The sequence below is a fragment of the Labeo rohita genome, chromosome 16 (genome assembly GCF_022985175.1).
Source record: "Labeo rohita strain BAU-BD-2019 chromosome 16, IGBB_LRoh.1.0, whole genome shotgun sequence".
In the NCBI taxonomy this organism is placed as follows: domain Eukaryota; kingdom Metazoa; phylum Chordata; class Actinopteri; order Cypriniformes; family Cyprinidae; genus Labeo; species Labeo rohita.
Window position 1 is genome coordinate 5,128,876 of NC_066884.1, and position 21,680 is coordinate 5,150,555.

At 33.7% G+C, this 21,680-nt stretch overlaps 3 protein-coding genes across 3 annotated transcripts in view; all 3 read right to left on the reverse strand.

The window, feature by feature from the left end:
- Positions 1 to 5,903, reverse strand: part of ica1 (islet cell autoantigen 1) — an 18,923-nt gene extending 13,020 nt beyond the window's left edge. Inside the window, 6 exon segments of the mRNA XM_051131930.1 lie at positions 2,198 to 2,396; positions 2,476 to 2,599; positions 4,746 to 4,818; positions 4,894 to 5,059; positions 5,159 to 5,188; positions 5,615 to 5,903. Of these exon segments, the coding sequence (XP_050987887.1) occupies positions 2,198 to 2,396; positions 2,476 to 2,599; positions 4,746 to 4,818; positions 4,894 to 5,059; positions 5,159 to 5,175 (579 nt within the window). The 5' untranslated portion in view covers positions 5,176 to 5,188; positions 5,615 to 5,903.
- Positions 5,904 to 7,513: 1,610 nt separating this feature from the next.
- On the reverse strand, positions 7,514 to 12,877 carry LOC127178777 (neurexophilin-1). Its single transcript, XM_051131877.1, has 2 exons — positions 12,797 to 12,877; positions 7,514 to 8,365 (listed from the first exon to the last, which is right to left on the reverse strand). The coding sequence occupies exons 1-2, from the start codon at positions 12,851 to 12,853 to the stop codon at positions 7,628 to 7,630; spliced, it is 795 nt and encodes a 264-aa protein (XP_050987834.1). The 5' UTR covers positions 12,854 to 12,877; the 3' UTR covers positions 7,514 to 7,627.
- A 287-nt stretch (positions 12,878 to 13,164) lies between these two features.
- The window catches only part of LOC127178634 (thrombospondin type-1 domain-containing protein 7A), a 157,318-nt gene continuing 148,802 nt past the window's right edge, over positions 13,165 to 21,680 (reverse strand). Inside the window, exons 27-28 of the mRNA XM_051131612.1 lie at positions 21,266 to 21,353; positions 13,165 to 18,339 (exon numbers count right to left, since the gene is read on the reverse strand). Coding sequence (XP_050987569.1) covers positions 18,252 to 18,339; positions 21,266 to 21,353 — 176 coding nt within the window. The 3' untranslated portion in view covers positions 13,165 to 18,251. The remainder of the gene's footprint in view (positions 18,340 to 21,265; positions 21,354 to 21,680) is intronic.

Here is a 21,680-nt window from a genome sequence, read left to right on the forward strand (position 1 = left end):
GAGGTTTATTGAACACTGAAGATGCACTGAAGGGTATATGTGCGTATGGGTGTGTGGTTAATTAGTCACAGATGCACACAATAACACACAAAGGGCGATTATTTCTCCCGCTCCCAGGACATGTCTCTCTCGCTTCATTTTGCTGCGTCATGGCTATGATCGACAGGTGCCCTAAGCCCCGCCTTTCCAACAGTGGGTTTAAAATATTCTTTATGGTCAGAACATGACAAACACTTCCAGTTTTTTTTTTTAATTCTTCACACTTTTTCCAGCGATTTTTCCTTAAAAAAACAAATCTTAATAGAAAAAAAAATATTTCTTAGTTCTGCATGTTTTAATGAGTAATATTGTTTCAAATAAAAAAATAGGTTTGTGTTACCTAATAATAATAATATAACTTTTTGTTATCTCTTTGAAATACACATTTATTAGTAGCTTGAGTTAGGATGCAGATGTACATTTATGTTCATTATCAAAATCAGTAATATCTCTAAAAATTGTAGTATCCTCATTTTTACACTGTGAAATTTAATTATTCTGATTGTTTTCAGTTTGTTTTTAATTACAGTAGAAGTCCACTTTCAAAACTAAGATTCACATATAATGTACTCACCCCCTTGTCATCCAAGATGTTCATGCGTTTCTTTCTTCAGTTGTAAAGAAATCATGTTTTTTGAGGAAAACATTTCTGCATTTTTTCTTCATATGATATGGTGCCCTGAGTTTGAACTTCCAAAATGCCGTTTAAATGAACCTCCAACGATCCCAAATGTGGTTGTAAACAATCCCAGCCGAGGAAGAAGGGTCTTATCCAGCGAAACGATCGATTATTTTCATAAAGATAATACAATTTATATACTTTTTAATGTCAAACGCTCGTCTTGTCTTGCTCTGTCTAAACTGTTTTTTCTGGTTCATGACAGTTAGGGTATGTTGAAAAACTCCCATCTCATGTTCTCCCTCAACTTCGAAATCGTCCTATATCGCTGTTTTACCTTTTTTGTTAAGGGTGTCTGATCTTCTTTGCATGTTCACTTTGCAAAGACTGGGTCGGTACTTCTGCAGCGATGTAGGATGATTTTGACATAATTTTTGAAGTTGGGGGGGGAAAATGCGATTACAGTTTTTCGACATACCCTAACTGTCTTAAGCCAGAATACACAGAGTTCAGGGAAAGCAAGACAAAATGAGCGTTTGAAATTAAAAAGTATTTAAATTGTATTTTTTTAATGAAAATAACCAATCGTTACGTTAGATAAGACCCTTCTTCCTCGGCTGGGATCATTTACAACCGCATTTGGGATCGTTTGAAGCTGCATTTAAACTGCAATCAGTCCATTATATGGAGAAAAATGCTGAAATGTTTTCCTCAAAAAACATAATTTCGACATAAAAACGACTGAAGAAAGAAAGACATGAACATCTTGGAGGACAAGGGGGTGAGTACATTATATGTGAATCTTTGTTTTGAAAGTGGACTTTCTTTTAACCATTGCTCTTCCATAGTATCATCCATAGATCATGATAACAACAGTTAAAACCACAATACCGCATCTCAATACCATGGTAAAAATGTAATTTGGTTCCTAGGTATTTGTGTGAAAAACAGTAGTCTAAATAAAGTTAGTATAAATGCATTAACGCTATAGCTTAATCACAAAAAAACTGTAATTATATTCCATTACTCCAATTTCAATACATTTAATACATCTACATTAATAATATAATACAATTCGACACAAATATACCCACATTTCTGATAAAATACCACTGTGCAGTTAGTGCTACAACAGTAAACCCATGGTAAATGATGGCGCTTTGTAGATTTAAAAGCCTGTATCGTTGCACACAGTGTTTCACTTGAAGTTTGATCCGAGTGGATAAACAGTCCAAGTGGCGCACTTTGACTAGCGCTCTTTTGTTCTGCCTTTACTGCATAAACATTATATCGAACATTTATCGAACTCTTATTATCGTTTATCGAGGAAATTCATATTGTGTGATAATTATCATTATCGATTTATCTCCCAGCCCTAGGTGATGATTAGCAGTCATTACCGTCATCATTTCAGAACTTGAACCTAGAGGACATTCTCATCACACTCTAGATGAAAATGATTAGAAGATGCATTACTCCTTCTGCTGGTGAAAGGCTTTCACTGCAGTCACATTGTCATTTCCAGGGTGTGAGACTGACCTTACGAAACTTCTCCATCTGCTTGTGTGTATCTGGGTCGAGCTCCTGAGAAACGTCCTTCATCCAGAGCAGAGCTCCTCTGTATTCGGTCCTTGACTGTTCCATCCTGTTCACCGTCAGCCATGTGTCCGAAATGGCTCGGTAACGAAACGTCTCCACCTCCTGGTACAGACGGCCCAGCGGACCTCGCAGCGCCAACCTGCAGTGAGAAACGAATTAATCAACTGAAGAAGAATTCTGAATTTGATTAGAAGCTTGTTTATAATAAATGAAAAGACCTTTGCTGTGAAGAGAAGCAGAGAGCTTTCCCAGTTGCTTGCATGATCTTTCCAGCACGACTTTTGTCCTGAGAGCCCTGTGAACGCAGGAACCGACCCAGTTCATTCTCTTCCTGGGACAAAACTGCAAAGAGCATCAGAATTTAGCCACATACATATGCTTTCTTTGAATAATAAAAGACGTCTGAAATATACCTTTAAGTTTTAAACATTTGAATGGCACACTCTTAAAAATGAAGATTCCAAGTAGGGTCTTTGTAGAGATGCCATAGAAGAACCATTTTTCAATTATGGAAATAATATACTTTAAAAAAATATCTTTAAGTGCAACCTGAATGTTATGTTTTCAGACCCTTAATTGCATGTTATTTAATGTATGATTAGCTGAAAAGCATTAAAAAATTAAAGTTATATTATATGCAATTAATTGAACGTAAATGTGCTTTTGTGATCAGTTTAGGCAGGACATAAGCATTTATATAGAATCTCTTCTGCTCACCAAGCATGCGCCAAAGTACAGCAAAAACAGAAAAAAATTTGAAATATTTTTACTATTTAAAATAACTGTTTTCTATATGAATAAATTCCAAAACGTAATTTACTCCTGTGATTTCAAAGCTGAATTTTTATCATTATTATTTTTTTTATTATTTTATTTAATTGAATTTTATTATTATTATTATTATGTTAAAAACAGAAGAATTTTTCAGGTTTCTTTGATAAATAGAAAGTTCAGAAGAGCAGCATTTATCTGAAATAGACATCTTTTGTAACATTATAAATGTCTTTACCATCACTTTTGGTCAATTTAAAGCATCCTTGCTAAATAAAAGTATTAATTTCTATACTTTCTTTTCCAAATATATAATAAAATAAAATAAAATAAGATAAAATTAAATAAATAAATTATACTGACTCCAAGCTTTTAAATGGTTTAAGTGTATAATGTTAAAAAACATTTTAAAAATAGATAGCAATTAATTTAAATAGTACAAATATTGCACAATATTATTGCTTTTGCTAATCAAATAAATGCAGGTTTGGTGAGCAGAAGAGAATTCTTTAAAAAACATTAAAAATCTTACTGTTCTGACTTGTGGTGTATTAACACATGTAATATCAAATAACATTTCAGTTTAAATAATATTTACAAATTGAATAAATCAAGTATGTGCTTTAGCATGTTAGTCAGCAAATTAAAATCAGTGTCATTTTTTAAAGCATGACAAAAGATGATCAAAACAATGATTTTAAAATGTACTTTTTTTTCAGTGTTATTTTTTACTCCGTGAATGGCAGCAGAAAATGACATGGAAGAGAAGAATTGTTGAGTAAAATCATTATTGTGCACGAAAAAGTATTTTCATAGCTTCATAAAATTATGGCTGAACCACTGATGTCACATGGACTATTTTAACAATGTTCTTACTACCTTTCTGGGCCTTTAACGTGGTAATTGCATTGCTGTCTAAACAGGGTCAGAAAGCTCTCGGATTTCAAAAATATCTTAATTTGTGTTCAGAAGATGAACAAAGGTCTTACAGGTTTAGATGAATAATTAATGACAGAATTTTCATTTTTGGGTGAACTATCCCTTTAAGTGACCTTTTACAAGTGCACATTAAATATACACTACCGTTCAAAAGTTTGGGGTCAGTACATTTTTATTGTTTCTTTTTTTTTTTTTTTTTTTTTAGAAATTAATACTTTTACTCACAAAGGATGTATTAAATTAATAATTAAAAGTTTATTAAAAGTTAATAATAAATAATTTACATTGTTATAAAATATTTATATTTTGAATAAACACTGTACTTTTTAAACTTGTTATTCATGAAAGAATCCTGAAAAAAAAAAAAAAAAAAAATCACAGGTTCCAAAAAATATTTGGCAGCACAACTGTTGATATTATCCAACATTGATCATTCTAATAATAAATCCGCATATTACAATGATTTCTGAAGGATCATGCGACACTTAAGACTGGAGTAACAGCTGATAAAAATTCAGTTTTTCATCACAGGAATAAATTCTATTTTAAAGTATGTTAAAATAAAAAACATTATTTTATATTGTAAAAACATTTTGCAATATTACTGTATTTTTTTTTTAATTTTTAATCAAATAAATGCAGCCTTGATGAGACTACTTTAAAGACTATTACAAGCCTTACTGACCCCAAACTTTTGAACGGTAGTGTATTTAAGCATACGTCTTTTTCACATGCAATTACTGAATATTAGAGATATGTGAATTTGAAGTTTACTTACGGCTGATTCTCCTTTGATACTGTTCGATCACCTTAAGGAGTTCCATGCACGTTCTCTGTACTGAATGAAACACCTGAAAGAAAGCATGAAAATGACCATTTGATTCATTCAGATCCAGGGAAAAGTTTGGATTGGCTCCGCTCCTCACCTCCAGTTTAGCGTCCAGATCAGCATCGGAAGCAACGACATGTTCATCCTCCTTCTTTCCTGTGACTTTAATCAATGTTTGCTTGGTTTTCCAGTATTTCTGCTGAAACTTGTTAACCACCGATGATTCTTGAGTTTGAAGAAATTGATCAAAATGAGAAACGCCTCTGCAAAAACATGACAAACCAATTACGAAAGCATCACATTTGTTTAAGTCCAATATTTTATAATGAATGTTTGCTAATGGATGGTTTCTGAATACTCACTGGTTCCCTTTCTCCATGTTTATCAGTTACCTGAAATAAAAATGTCATTATTTCATTATAACTGTCAATAATGTCACGTTTAACACATTGTTCTAATGTATAAAAGATAATTAGCCATTGTCTTACTGAGAAAAGCATTCAATAACGAAATCTGTATAACGTTTATGATTGCATCTTATAAATATGAAATAATACACTGAACATACAGGCCTCTTCCTCATATTCCACGTACATTTTCTATAGGAAAACACAGTCTTTATTAATAAAGCTAATTAGTAATTAGTACACAATCACTCACAATATTCAGCCTGTAACGTTATGTGATTCTCACATCCGTATTTCATTCTCTGCCGCACCAAAACAAACACTATATTGTCATTATACAACGACTAAAGTATATACAGGAAATGATCTATTTTTAATAATAATAACGAACTGAATTATTGTGAGACTCACCTTATGAGCTCGGACACCGGGTGCTGATGTTTAAAACATGCTGTAACAAGAAAATAAAACGCTATAGGTTCATCATCACTGCGTGTTTTTGGGTGCGCGTCCTTGCAGAAAGAGCGATGATGTCATGCGCACTGAGAAACATAAAGGAGAAATGAGTGGGTAGAGCTTGAAACAGGCACTCCAAATGCGCAGTTGTGAAAGATTTCATGATATTATGACAATATTCTAGGTTCCAGTAGTTTAAAAATGACTATTAAAGTTTCTTTTTATCAGTATTCAGTTGTAAATGATTCAAGAATACGGCAGAAGGTGCGCACATACATTATCATGTGGTGACTGTTACTTTTCTCAGCGCTTTTTTAGAATAGACCAATCACAGTCGTGTGCGATTACGTACATTTAGAGACGCTCGGGTGGAAAAGGGGAAATAAAGGCAAAAAGACACAAATTAATTTTTGCACTAAGAAACTGAAGCCTATATTTAAATACGTCTTCATGTAAAAATATTAGGCAGTGCAGAAAATAATTACACATTACGCATTTGTTTCGTATTATTGTAACAACCCTGGTGAAAAAAACAGCATATGCTGGTAGGTATGTTTTGGTGCTGGGATACTGGTTAGGTAGGTTTTGATGCTGGTTTAAGCTGGTCCTTTGCTGGTCCTTGACCAGCAACATGACCAGCATAAACCAGCAAAGGACCAGCTTAAACCAGCATCAAAACCTACCTAACCTGCATTCCAGCATCAAAACATACCTACCAGCATATGATGATTTTTTTATCACCAGGGAAGGAAATATACATTGAAGCTCTTTGAAATTTTTACCTTTAGAAATGTACAAGATTTGTAAACATTAAGATAAACATGCATTTTACATTCATTTTCAATATAATTGCCTTCAACAGCAGTGTGTGGCAGCAAACTGTATTCATTAATGAAATTACATTCACTTTCATAGCAGTTTCATTATATCATCAGAGAAATGACAAAAACGTTGACGCACGATCTCAGCGAAGCAAAATCAATTACAGGAGTTCATTAAGTTTTGCTCTATATGTCGGAAATAATGACATATATAATGATATATATTCACGAGCACCTGCCACTGCAGATCAACTTCTGATGAAGTTCATAAGTGTGCAAGGAGACAAACTTGTACTAAGGATATCTTTACTAAAGATTTTTCACAAAAAAATAAATTTAAATTATTATAATATTAGGTGGTTTTAGAGGTATCCTATTCTCACCAAAATAGACTTGAATAAACATTTAGACATGCTTGTCTTAATAAATAGGTACAGTTGTAATATGGATTTTGTGTGCATTTTCAGTGACACTTGTTTTGTGATGTCTTCCAAATGAAAAATGACTTCCAAAATAGAAGTAATTTGTGACCCTGGACACAAAACCAGTCATAAGAGTCAGTTTTTTAAAACTGGTTTATACTGAAAAGCTGAATAAATAAGCTTTTTACAGATATATGATTTGTTAGGATGGGACAATATTTGGCTGAGATGCATTTGTTTGAAAATCTGGAATCTGAGGGTGCAAAAAAAAAAAAAAAAAAAAAAAACTAAATATTGAGAAAATTGTTCTCCAAATAAAGTTCTTAGCCATGCATACTACTAATCAAAAATTAACTTCTGATTCATTTACAGTAGGAAATTTGTAAAATATCTTCATGGAACCTGATCTTTATTTAATATCCTAAAGATTTTTGGCAGAAAATCAATTATTTTGACCCATACAATGTATTGTTGGCTATAGCTACAAATATACCAATACTAGTTTTGACTTGTTTTGTGGTTCAGGGTCACATTTGTGTAAACACTCATGCCAACCACAATCAAAAGATCATAGATTATTACTACAGATTATTACTATAAATCAGAACATGTAAAACATGACAATATTCATTTGGTGAACTTTTCCTATTCCATTTTAAAATGGAAACCTGCCAAATGATTCAATAAACACTTGTACTAATTTCTTTCATTATGAGACAAAATGATCATCCAAAAGGTAAGTACGGAGACTCGCTGTGGTAGTTATAGTCTGGACAGACTTTCTGCACCAGTTTGTAGTCCAAGCTGTAGAAGTATATATAGACACAGATGACTTTGAACGGTTTTGAGCAGAGCCAAGAAACATGGCTGTGAGTCTGATCCTGGTCACAGCCGAGAGATGGGTCATACCAGCAGCGTGTGCTTTTAATACCTCTCTCTACCCTCTCATGTTCCACCCTGCAGTTAAACATCCTTGACTCTACCGAGTGCAGAACGGTTTGAGCCGCTGCATCAAATTCCACCACTTTGCTTGGAGGAACCAGTCCTACGGAGACGTTTCCACCTCCGGTGGTGTTGTATCGGAAATAAACGCTGAATGTTCCGTTGCCGTGATCCACGATCTTCCCAGCGATGAGCAGGTTGAGGCTCGTGGACTTCACTTTGCACTGGAAATCTCCCCAGCCAAACATCTTCTTAGCTTTTCCTCTCTTCACCGTGACCTGTTTCCTGGATTGTTGGGCGGACGGATGTGTCTCCGTCAGGTTTGGAGCCCAATCCCATAGCTCCTGCTCAGGGCATGGCTGGAGTTTGTCAGACAGGAGGGCTGGGGTTTGGTCAGAATCATCAGGACTTGACATGGGCGATGGATCTGAATCGACATATGGATGCTTCATTGTCCTCTTAGGTCTGTCCATTTGTAGAGACCTTGCAGTCAGAGGACTGTTTCCTTTGGCATATCTGACCTGAGACAACAAAGTGAGACAAAAATGTTGGTTTCACACACAAAAAGAGACAATAAAAAAACAACAACAACAACATAATTTCAGAAGGACAAGATCTCCTTGACTTCACTCGAAGTGATTTGACAGCAAATTTGTCATACAAGGCAGCTTTTACAAGTGAGCTGTTGGATCAATAATCCAAATATGACAGTTTTTATATAGTATGTCACTTAATTAAAGAGTGGTTCACATCCAGCGTCATGGTCACTGCAAGGTCAGTCCTGAAACAAATATGGAGATTCAAAAGGTGTCAGAGAGGTGCCTGTAATTGAATCTCGGCCATCAATATCAGATCAAAATGACCTACAAGAATGTCTGGAAAAGACGGACTGACTTATACAAGCGATAGATAGAACAACAGACAGACAGACAGATAGATAGATAGATAGATAGATAGATAGATAGATAGATAGATATATATAGATAGAACAATAAAATGACAATAAAGACAGATAGATATAGAACGATAGAATGATATAGATAGAATGATAGAATGATAGATAGATAGATAGAATGCCAGGATGATAGAGCGACAGATTGATAGATACATAGACAGACAGAACGATAGAACAGAAATAGAATGACAGAATGATAGAACGATAGATAGATAGATAGATAGATAGATAGATAGACAGACAGAATGATAGAACATTAGAAAGAATGATAGAATGATAGAACGATGGATCGACAGAACGATAGATAGAACGATGGATAGATAGATAGATAGATAGATAGATAGATAGATAGATAGATAGATAGATAGATGGATAGAAAGACAGAACGATAGAACGACAGAACGTCAGAAAGAACAATGGATCGATAGAACGACAGAACCATAGATAGATAGATAAAATGACAGGACAATAGATAGAGAGATAGATAGATGGATAGAAAGACAGAACGATAGAACGTCAGAAAGAACGATGGATCGATAGAACGATAGAACAGAAATAGAATGACAGAATGATAGATAGATAGATAGATAGATAGATAGATAGATAGATAGATAGATAGATAGATAGAATGCCAGGATGATAGAACGATAGATTGATAGATACATAGACAGACAGAACACAGAACAGAAATAGAATGACAGAATGATAGAACGATAGATAGATAGATAGATAGATAGATAGATAGATAGACAGACAGACAGAATGATAGAACATTAGAAAGAATGATAGATAGAATGATAGAAGAATGGATCGACAGAACGATAGAACGATAGAACGATAGATAGATAGATAGATAGATAGATAGATAGATAGATAGATAGAAAGACAGAACGATAGAACGTCAGAAAGAACGATGGATCGATAGAACGATAGATAGAACGACAGGACGATAGATAGATAGATAGATAGATAGATAGATAGACAGACACACAGACAGAGATAATCATGACAAACGTTTCATAGTGTTGACAGTACTGAAAAAACAAGCATCATCTAATTCCAGCCCCCTGCAGTGACGAGTTAATGAGATAATTTAGGAAGATATAACAAAAACCTTTCATCTCGTTCGCCTAATTTACATTTCAGAATTACTTTTTATGATACACAATACAGTCAGACATGCTGCTTTAGCGCCAGAATGCTGTGAAACATAATTAACTTCATTTGAAGACTGACAGTTTTCCCAAACAGCTCCGGGCAGGATTACGGCTTTCCGATGGCAGATTTACAGGAAGCTGGTTTAATGGATTGGGTCTCCAGCAGTTCTACACCGCCATCACACTCCAGCTATAAATAAGATCAAGGTGTTCCCAGCTCAGGGTTCATTTCCCAAAATGGAAATTTATGGAGTTGTAACATTCATAAACATAGCTCAAAGCAACCAGATGAGGTAATGCGTGTGAACAATAGCACCTTCTTTTTGGATTAAAGTATGATTATGTATGATGGAATGCCAAGTAAACAGAATGGAACTTGAGCAGCGATCATTTGATTGATTCTTCTTAAAATGATGAGCAAAAACAGTAACAAGGTAGAAAATAAGGCTTTTTAAAGTAATATCAACAGAATTTTTTAAGTTGGCCTAAAAGGTAAATAAATCAATATAAAATTTTAATATAAATTGATAGGAAAAAAACTGTAGTATTTAATGTAAATATTTTTAATGATATCAAATTTAATATTTTAAACTACTGTTTTTAATAGAGTGTATATATATATATATATATATATATTAAAAATGATAACAAAATCACATGATTTTTATGCTTGCATGCTTATTATGCAATACCTTTGAAAGCATTTCTAAAGATCTGATCAGGTCGAAAGACCTGTACTTTTTCACTCTGTACAGTGCAACCAGTCAGTCAAAAAAAGGAATGAAATTCACCTGCAAGGATGAAATCATGACATACTGTAACTCATCTGAAACATTCCCAGAGGGAGACACTACCTCTGAAACCAGCGCTCTCCTCAAGTTGAAAAAGAATCCTAGATTGCACAGAGAATATTAGTGAATAAATCAGCAAGTCGTGATTTAACTCCACAGATCATGGGTAAAAACATAAACAGCGGCGTAATCAGATGAAGGCAAAGTTACTGCAACACTAAAGCAATTCCACTGAACACGTCCAGGCGGCGGAAAAAAAGGGAAACCCCCAAAAATCGAAACTTATGATATCAACTCAATAGCTCTTTTCACAGAATTCGTATATTGGATCTTTATCTCCAGGGGTCAGACACTTACAGTCACACTTATATATTTATATAAAAAAGCAATAATCCTTTTGAGGCTCGAGCACCACGTTGCCTCTTATTTCAATTAGAGACAAATCGATCTTCAGTCTGAGGTGTGAGCTGGACCTTACACAGAGAAAGGAGGAGGCAAGAATGTCGAGAAGAGACAGATGTCGAAAACAAAATACTATGTCAGATTCTTCAACTTACAATGCTGGAATGTTGCATTATTAGTGGTATATGATGAGATATCCTGGTCTAATGAATAGTGGAGAACATCTTGAAAAGCACTATGAATGATAAACTGCAGTTGGAAGTACATTTGTTCACATAATGAAAAAACTGATGACGTATTTGGACAATTGATCATTCCAGCGCAGTTTCCAAATGGCAAGGTAAACATTGATGGCCAATACTGTATGTTCCTTCATATGATATTCTTAACCAACCATTAAATTAGAATTTCTTTCAGTAAAGTACAGATGACAGAAACTAAACTAAGCAGCAGCATTTGCATCTACTTGCGCCTGTTAATGCAATAAAGATCCGTTATTAATGATTATATAAATACAAGGGTTTTCTGACAAGTTTTAGTTAAAGAAATGTAAGATTTGCTAGTTTTAGCTGATTTCTACCAATAAGACTGGTCTAATTTGACAATTTTAGGAGGTTTATGGGCACATCAGTTGGACAGAAGCAGTATTTCTGAGCTGTGAATAAAATAACTAGACTGTTTTACTGCTTTACAAAGACAGATTTACAAGAAAATGCTATTTTTACAAGTTTTCTACTTCAAAAATTCACATTTAATTCAATGGGTTACTTGCTGCTTTTTATTTCTGAGTGAAAATTGATTCTACGCAGATTTGTTTCAATTTTTTATTTATTACTATTATTATTTTAAGTGTGAACCATCTTAAACAAGCTAAGATCACAAACATTACCTTAAACAGTTTTTTGTTTTTTTGTTTTTGGTGGTGAAAAAAGTCAAGAACGTTTATAGAATTCCTTTTGGAATTTTTGAAATTAAACATTCCGTAACACAGTTAAACAACTATTTAAATTAATGTTACATTTGTTATTAAATATCAAATCTTCCAAACAGGTCTTAACTATAGTTGTAAAAGTAGAACAAAACACAAAACATATGATCACAGTATGGATTAGACTAATTTAGTAAAATATCTGATTTACAAAAAAAATAAATAAATAAAAAAAAAAAAAAAAAAAAATAATAATAATAATAATAATAATAATAATATATATATATATATATATATTATTATTATTATTATTTATAACTGACTTAATATGACAGCAATAAGACATAAATTTATAATAAGGTATTCCAATACAATTAAAAGCTCAAAAATACTGTAGAAATTCCAGGTTCAATTTCTGCATTCGATATTAATAAAATACCAGTGTTCACATAATCCTAATCAATCTTTCATAAAGCTCTCATAAACTGTGTTTCGGTCTGTGACCACATCTTATTTGATTCTTACAGGATTCATAACTGATCCCATTAGGATTGGTTCCAAATTCCAATAGAAATCAAGTTCAGTACTGTATGTATTCCTTAAGAATCTGAGTTGTCTGCGGCGCTGAACATCAGACAGCCAAATACATCAAAGAGCAAGTTCAACACCCGCAGCAAAGATAAGTAAAAGAATTGGTGATAAAATGTAAATGTACTTACATCATTAATGGAGAGGAGTATCATAAGACACATCAAACTGCTTGCAATCATCATCATTTAGACGGTTTGTGATTCTTGAACTTCCCTCGCAGCTGTTGAGATCCCTGTGAAATTCTCAATGGGATTCAATGAAGTTCAGGGGAAGCTGATCTTCCTGATGCACGGCTCTTCACTGCTCTGCGCCGTGAACACATGGTCACTCGGCTCCATCTGACACTGACAGACGCTCGCATGAGCGAGGAACGCCTATGAATGTTGAGGCAACCAATCCTATGACTTTGGTTAATGCATGCCGCCCATCATATCTGTTTTCATAATAGTGGATAAAGGATTAAACGCATTAACAAACAGAAGAAATCTCATTCATACATGTTTAATACACCAGTATTTATTACCTGTAGGTCATCAGAAAACATAAGCTGTACAAAAAAAGACCTTGGTACTTTACAACATGACCATAATCAACAAAGATCAGCGAGACCACTTTGCAATCTACTAAACATTTCTGTGCAATAGAAAAAAAATTAATATGATTTAATATTCATTGTTATTTACAAATAAAACTAAAGGTAAACATTCATTTCACCTGCTGCTAGCAGGACAGCCGGGTGAAACGAGTCTAATGTAGCAGCGTAAATGAAATAGGGGAAATGAGGAGAGTTGACCAGTAAAAAGCTTTTTCTATATTACTACTATCTGAATAGAAGATTTCAGCAGGATTCATAGACTATCACATTTCAGGAATATCATATTCACGCTGTTGTTTCTTTTTTTTTTTTTTAAACATAACATCTTAAATTCAAATTAAATCAGATTTCATGAATACATACACAGTGTGTTTTCTTTTTCATTGCATTTTGTATTTTTTTAGAGAGGAGGAAGGGTAACGTATAACCATTTGAAAATAATTTATGGATGTATAAACCAAATACTATTTAATAATCTGCTGAATAATAAAACCGAAATTATTTACTGCTTGATGGCTTTGTACGTTTGTTGCAAGTGTGTGAGACAGCTCATATTTATGATGTCATAATATTATACAATAAAATATATATATCAGATCCAACAAAAGTGCAACACATGTACAATGACCCCAGAAAGTATTTGCACACTTCAGCCACACTTCATGTTTGGATGTCTTTGCATTAGATAACACAATATCAAAAAGTGAAATTTAACAAGATACTTTTAAAAATAAATACATTTTATAACCTAATCTGTTTCGCATTTTTGATGATCACAGTCTTTTTGAAGCAGCATAAATGCAATATAAAAATTGCCCTATATTTTATAATATATATTGGTACCACTTTAAATTCATTACATTTTTATAAAATTATCTGATAAAAATAATAATATATTGTATCAACCAGCAGGTAACTACACTGAATTAAGTCTCACAATGCATTAAATAATATACCATACACATTAGCTGTTTAATGAGTTTGATTCACTAAATAGTATTTGCTCAAAAGAGATGTTTGGAAATTGGTATTTCTAAAAGGATTTGGTTCATATGAGTCAGTTGCTCATTCAGGAATAGGACTACACTGGACATGCCATGCAATTCTTTTTGATTCATAACAAAAAAAAACAAAAACAAAAAAAAAACAATTCACAAGAGTCAATTGCTCGGAATCCGACCCTTTATATGTTTTTGATCCAGTATAAAGTAAAGGTTCAAAGAGTCATTCATTCAGGAATCAGACTACACTGGCCATGTTGGATGTTTCTGATTCACTAAAAAAGAACCGGTTCATATGAGTCATTCATTGTGGAATCGGACTACACTGGATGTACTGCATGTTTTTGATTCACTAAAAAGAACTGGTTCATACGAGTCATTTGTTCTCAGACTACACGGCACGCATTGCAGGTTTCTGATTCACTAAAAAAAACTAGGTTCATAAGAGTCATTCATTCTGGAATCAGACTACACTGGATGTGTTGCATGTTTTTGATCACTAAAAAGAACTGGTTCATACGAGTCATTTGTTCTCAGACTACACGGCACGCATTGCAGGTTTCTGATTCACTAAAAAAAACTAGGTTCATAAAAGTCATTTATTCAGGAATCAGACTACCCTGGATGCACTGCACATTTTGATTCACCAAAATGAACTGGTTCATAAGAGTCATTCATTCTGGAATCAGACTACACTTGACACGTTGCATGTTTTGGATTCACTAAAACAAACTGGTTCATAAGAGTCATTTGTTCAAAAATCAGACTACACTGGCTCATAGGAACAGTTCATTCAGGAATCAGACTACACTGAACGTGTTGCATGTTTTTGATTCACTAAAAAGAACCAGTTCGTAAGAGGCTTTCATTCAGGAATCAGACTACACTGGCCATGTTGGATGTTTCTGATTCACTAAAAAGAATCGGTTCATGAGAGTCATTCATTCGAGAATCAGACTATGCTGGAAGCATTGCATGTTTGTAAATCCACTAAAAAGAACCAGTTCATAAGAGTCATTTGTTCAAGAATCAGACTACACTGGCTCATAGGAACAGTTAATTTAGGAATCTGACTACACTGGATGAGCTGCATGTTTTTGATTCACTAAAAAAAAAAAAACAGTTCATAAGAGTCATTTATTCAGGAATCAAATAACTTAACCAGTTCCCCATTTAATGCAATAACATTCAGACATTTTAAAGTTTATCTTTCATGTCCAAATACTTTGTAGGGCCACTGTATTTTGCATGTCTACTGTCCTGTCGGAATTGGCAACAATTAGTAACAATACTTCAGTATTTTTTTAGTAATAAGGCAAAAACTATCAGTCTTCCCACGAGACCCATTGTCTTGACACACACATCATTCATATAATTAGATACCAGACATCAAAAATGGGGCATAAACCCCCAATCAAAAGTCATAATACTGTCACAACCACTTTTCTCCAACAACTGTATATCAACCAATTATTATAAAAATGTCTGAATGGAAAACTATAACAAAAAATACATATTTAAAGTCTGCTGAGCAGAAAAGACACATCATAGAAACTATACAATGCACAAATGAGTGAAATCAAAAGGACGTGAGGTCTTTAAAGAGTCCCACTCTGAGATTTATTTTTACACTTTCTCAGTTATCCCGTCTCATTGATGTGCTCCAGATTCATATTCGCTTGCCTTGAAGAATCGACACTTCAGAGACATTGTTCAATGGCGAATGCTTTCCTTGCTGCACTAATATAGTGCAAAATAACACCTGGAATCAGAGTGGGACTTCCAGGAGAACATGATTTGTCTTGTTTTCACCTTCCATAGAAAGGCTGCATCTTTTGAGAGCAAATGCTGTCCATGATGTAAGTGATATATTAAGTTCACAAGTTTCCTTACATGTTTTCTACTGTGTGTTGTATGTTTTGGCATTGTCTGTTTAATAACTCCTTCCGAAAACATGAATCCTCTTAGCTGGGAAGCACAAGTCGGAAGAAGGTTGCTCCGAAAAGGTCCTGACCCGTCATATAGAAGACCACTAGCTTGACCGCAATTGCATAATTGACAAATACTTGTAAGGAACTGAATAGAAACAAAGGCATGATCTCACAGCATGTGGAGATATGTAAAGGCTCTTCCAGAACAAGAACGTGAAGTAAATATTAAGTCAGATGGTTTTCGTTTGCGGCTCTTGAATGTTTCTTCTTCTTCTAAGTTGGATTCAAGCATTTAGGGTCCAGTATTTGAGATGGTTAGGCATTTGTCATTTGGAGGAGTATTTGAGTGAATCTCAAGAACATTTCCGGGTCATAACTCAGCCCAAAATCAAATGGCAAAAAAAAAAAAAAAAAAAAAAAAAGAAATTATATTTTTCATAAACAAAAAATTAAACAAAGATTATTTACATTGTGATATTTTTCATGAGAATTAAGCACATTTACCTCAAACTCTTTTTACTGCAATGTAAAAACATTTTTTTTTTTTTACTATATTCCACTAAATATGTATGGATACATCATAATATTTATGCTGCCTTTATTTTTTCTTATTTAAATAAAAAAAAGAATCACCATTGTCAATACTGAGAATTACAAAAAAAACAAAACAAAAAAAAAAAACTGAAAGTAAATTGTTCAGATGCATTACAGCAAAAAATAATAAATAAATAAATGAATAAAATAAAATATAAAATAGAGTAAAATAAAATGAAATGAATAAACACCTTAATTAATAAATGTAAAAAATTCTAAAAAAATCAAAATATCATAATGTACAAAGGTACTAAAAAGGCTTTGTTTCTTTTAGGCAAAATATAATTACATCTTTTTTTCTTTTGAATTTGGGGTATAATGTGACCACATTTTTGATTCACTAAATGATGTTTTATTAACAAGGTTCGGGAGGAGCGCGTCAGATACCTAGCCTAATTACCACAAGAGGAGTTCGCTCAAGTTAATCAATGCTACAATTTAAATACAGCTGAACTTGCCTCTATCCATTTGATGGTTTATCAGCATCCCACCACCACCCCATCTCCTCACTCCTCACACGAGTTCTCACTACACCTAGGGGGGGTTCTCTGGGTTCGGGCCATTCCCGAGCTCGGAGCCCTTCCCCGGACAGCACGCCAAATATGCATTACTATACTCTGGCTAATTATACTTAAGCGTGAACTCGTGAAAAAGAACCAGTTCATATGAGTCATTCATTCTGGAATCAGACTACAATGGATGTGTTGCATGTTTTTGGTTAACTAAAAAGAACCGGTTCATAAGAGTCGTTCATTCGATAATCAGACTACACTGGACGCGTTGCATGTTTTTGATACACTAAAAAGAACCAGTTCATTAGAGTCATTCATTCAGGAATCAGACTACACTGGACATGCAGCATGTTTTTGATTCACTAAAAAGAACTGGTTCATAAGAGTCATTTGTTCAAAAATCAGACAACACTGGCTCATAGGAACAGTTAATTTAGGAATCAGACTACAATGGACTTGTTACATGTTTCTGATTCACTAAAAAGAACTGGTTCACAAGAGTCATTCATTCGAGAATCAGACTACACTTGAAGCATTGCACGTTTGTAAATCTACTACTTTTCTTATTTAAATAAAAAAGAGAATCACCATTGACAATACTGATAATTACAAAAACACTGAAAGTATTGTTCAGATGCATTACAGCAAAAAATAATAAATAAAAAAAAATAAAATAAAAAATAGAGTAAAATAAAATAAGAAATTAATAAATATCTTAATTAATAAATAAAAAAATAGGAAGAATTTAGGAAGAAAGTACTTAATTTTCATTAATGAAGAAATAATGTCATTATCAAAATATCATAATGTACAAAGGTACTAAAAAGGCTTCGTTTCTTTTAGGCAAAATATAATTACTGAATTTGGGGTATAATGTGACCCGGACATGTTTTCATGAGATTCATCAATTTGCTGATGTTATTTTCACGACGTTATTTTTCAGAGAAGGGCTACATGTCCGCATCTCCGTCGTATGCCAGGGTCAGGGGTTTCAATCGATTATTGTTTTGTCTTCGCTGAGGTTTCTTTGGCTTTTTGCTGAGGACAAAAGAATTTAAGAATATGTGTACATGTTATCTTATGTGAAAACACATTTTATATTACATGAACATAGTATACATTATATATGCATATGCATATTATGGCACATGATACAAAAATGAAATCATGGAATATAATGTGTAAAAAAACAAGATGAAGAAAAGTCATGATGATCAGGAATAGTTCAGTCATGACTTTGGATGAAACATAATAGGTGCCCTGATAGGAGCAAAATGAGGTGTAAAGCAGCTGGACTTCATTAAAGACCACATTGACCTAATTCGTTTTTCAGCATTATTGCAACATATAATCATAAAAAAAAAAGTTGCTGCTCCAAAACCTAGTGAGTTTCCCCCATAGGCAACATTATCAAGCATAATAGATGCAAAGTCTATTCCAAAACGTAGGAAACATGATTATGCTGCCTACTGAAATACCTCACTTGGGCCTAATTCTAAGGCAATTTCACATGTATCCATCCCGGAGAAGACAATCCCAAAAAAGCATTACGACATATCAGTGGGAAAAAAACAATGATGGAGAGGGAGAGAAACGTTGATTATAAATATGGACATAAACAGTTTAAAAAGTGGACTATTTATGCACTATCACTGATATACACTACATTATATTACTACTACTATTCATATTATTATTTACTGTTAAATTTTAATTAAAATTTTAGTTCTATAATTTGTTTTCAATTTAATTTTAGTTAAGATTTTAGTATTTTTGTTGTGTTTTAAATGTCTATATAGTTTTACTTTATTCAGTTTTAGTTATTATAATATTTAAATTATTTCTTAAACTAAACAAAAATGAGAAATGTTGCAACTAGCAGAAATAAGATGTTTTTTTTTTTTAAATACTGTATTTGCATTTTATTCCAGTTATCATTTTTTTATATGCATTTTTTTTTATTTAGTCTTAGGCCCAGTCCCGTGTTAAATATTCTTTTGAGTTTTTATTATATTTAGTTGACCTATCCTGTGTTTTTTTTTAGTCTAGTTTTGATAAATGAAAAAAGTCGTATTTTAGTCATGCTGCAAATCATGATTACTGATCATAATTGTTGTCATCTGAGAAAATTTATCAGAATTATTGCAATTCATCTATATGCACAAATAAAGAGAATGTCGACTCATTACATGGTTTAATTGACCTAAATAATTTCCTCTCTACTGTGGAGTGACGAGCTGTGCTCTGAGAGATTGTTTAATTTAGCCGCAAAATTTGCTAACTAGCACGTTATTAGGAATGGTGATTGCAGAGATTCATAAAAAAACCCTTATACTCACTTCTGTTGTGGGTGAAGCTGGATCACGAATGATTTATGCAAACATAGACGCATTTATGTAAATCAGGAGGCGCATTCCCTTCACAAACAAATGTAATCCACTGCATCTTCAGCGGCTCAGATGTTGGGAGTAAATGACCACTATGTTCATTATTACATCCAGCAACACAACACCTCAATCGCTCAGTTGGAGATATTCTTGTCTAACTTACTAACTGCTCTGGCTTAGAAACAGTGGAGGTCGGACTGTTAAAGCTGATTTAGGGCGGGTCTGAGGTAAGACGCTCATGTCAATAAATTATCGTGGGAGTGGCCTCGGCTCGATTTGAAAAAGGGGATATTATTTTTACAGATTAATTAAAAACCACTGCATGGTTTTTTATCATTATAGGGTAGATCTGTACATACACTGCCAACACACATTAATGTTCAAACAACATGAAAAAGTGAACTTTGCATCCGATGACCCATTTAAGCTTCTTTCAAAACTAAAACAGCAAAATTCCTGATGTACAATGCTTTGGCAATATGTACTTAAGTATGTCATGCCAATAAAGCAATATGAACATGAATTGATTTTAATTTTAATATTTATAGTCATGTTTTTCTTTAAAAAACAAACAAACAAACAAAAACGAATAGACTACTTAACATCTACGATTGGATTTTGTTTGGATTTTTAAAACAGAAGCTCTGATATGGGGATTTTTTGACATCTGGCAACCACAATAATAAAAGTTTGTCTATATTCGTAATTATGTACGTAAATATAAATATGATTGTAATATATAATAAATATGCAAATATATATATGGATATATGTGACCCTAGACCACAAAACCAGTCATAAGGGTGAAATCTGAATAAATAAGTATTTCATTGATGTGAGGTTTGTTAGAATAGGACAATATTTGGTCGAGATACAACTATTTGAAAATCTGGAATCTGAGGGTGCAAAAAAGTCAGAATATTGAGAAAATTACCTTTAAAGGTGTCCAAATGAAGTTCTTAGTAATGCATATTACTAATCAAAAATTAAGTTTCGATATATTTAGGGCAGAATATTTCCAAAATATCTTCATGGGACATGATCTTTTCTTAACATTCTAATGATTTTTGGCATAAAAGAACACAATAATATCCATGTCTTGAAGGCAGTTTGTAGGTAGTAGGAACCAATGCAAGCTGACTAGGTTTTGCAACAGATCAACTCTTCTAAAGCATTAAACCAAAGATAGGCAGCCTACCCAGACAGCACGATTGCTTTAGCATCAGAACGTAAGGCACAGACTGCGGTGGAGGCACGAGGCAGAGGAGGCTGAGATGTCAGGACATCAGGAGCCTGTTTCTCCAGCCTTTAACTGGCTCTTGACTCTTGATTTGGCTGCTGGCACTCAGGGCAGGTGTACGTCAGCTCATGGGCATCTTGGCCCATCCATACCACCGTACCGTTGGCAGAATCTGGCGTCCCGAGCGACCGCCGGATGGCACAGTAACTGCTGCTTCATGACGATGAAGGAGGCATGGATGAGGGTGGAATGCGAGAAAAGCAAAATGCATGCATGGAGTGAATGAGAAAATGAAATGAGTGATGATGAAGCGAACGGAAAGGCTTTTTGTTCTTACCATGCGAGGTAAATCATTGACACTATAAATACCAGGAGGACAAAGACACCTGCCGCCACGCCATACACCCAAGTCTTCAGTTTTCCGTCTAAATAGGTGCAAAATATATAGCATAGGTCATTAAACTGAAGCAAAACTTTATAAAGTTGTTTGGTTAGCCTGGGTTTTATTGCCATGCCTTGGATATTTTCATGTTGACTAAAGTTAAAATACTACTATAAAAGGCTTTAGATAAAAACTCTAACTATATGGAAGCTTGTAATGGTAATTCCAACTGTGTCTTACCATTTTCTTTGCTTAAATCTTAAAAATGGGAAGTTTTAGCATGGCAATTGCGAGTTCATAAGTTTTACTTTTTTCTTTAGAATTTTAGATTTTCAGTTTAGATTCTGGAAGTTTATACCTTGTCATTTCA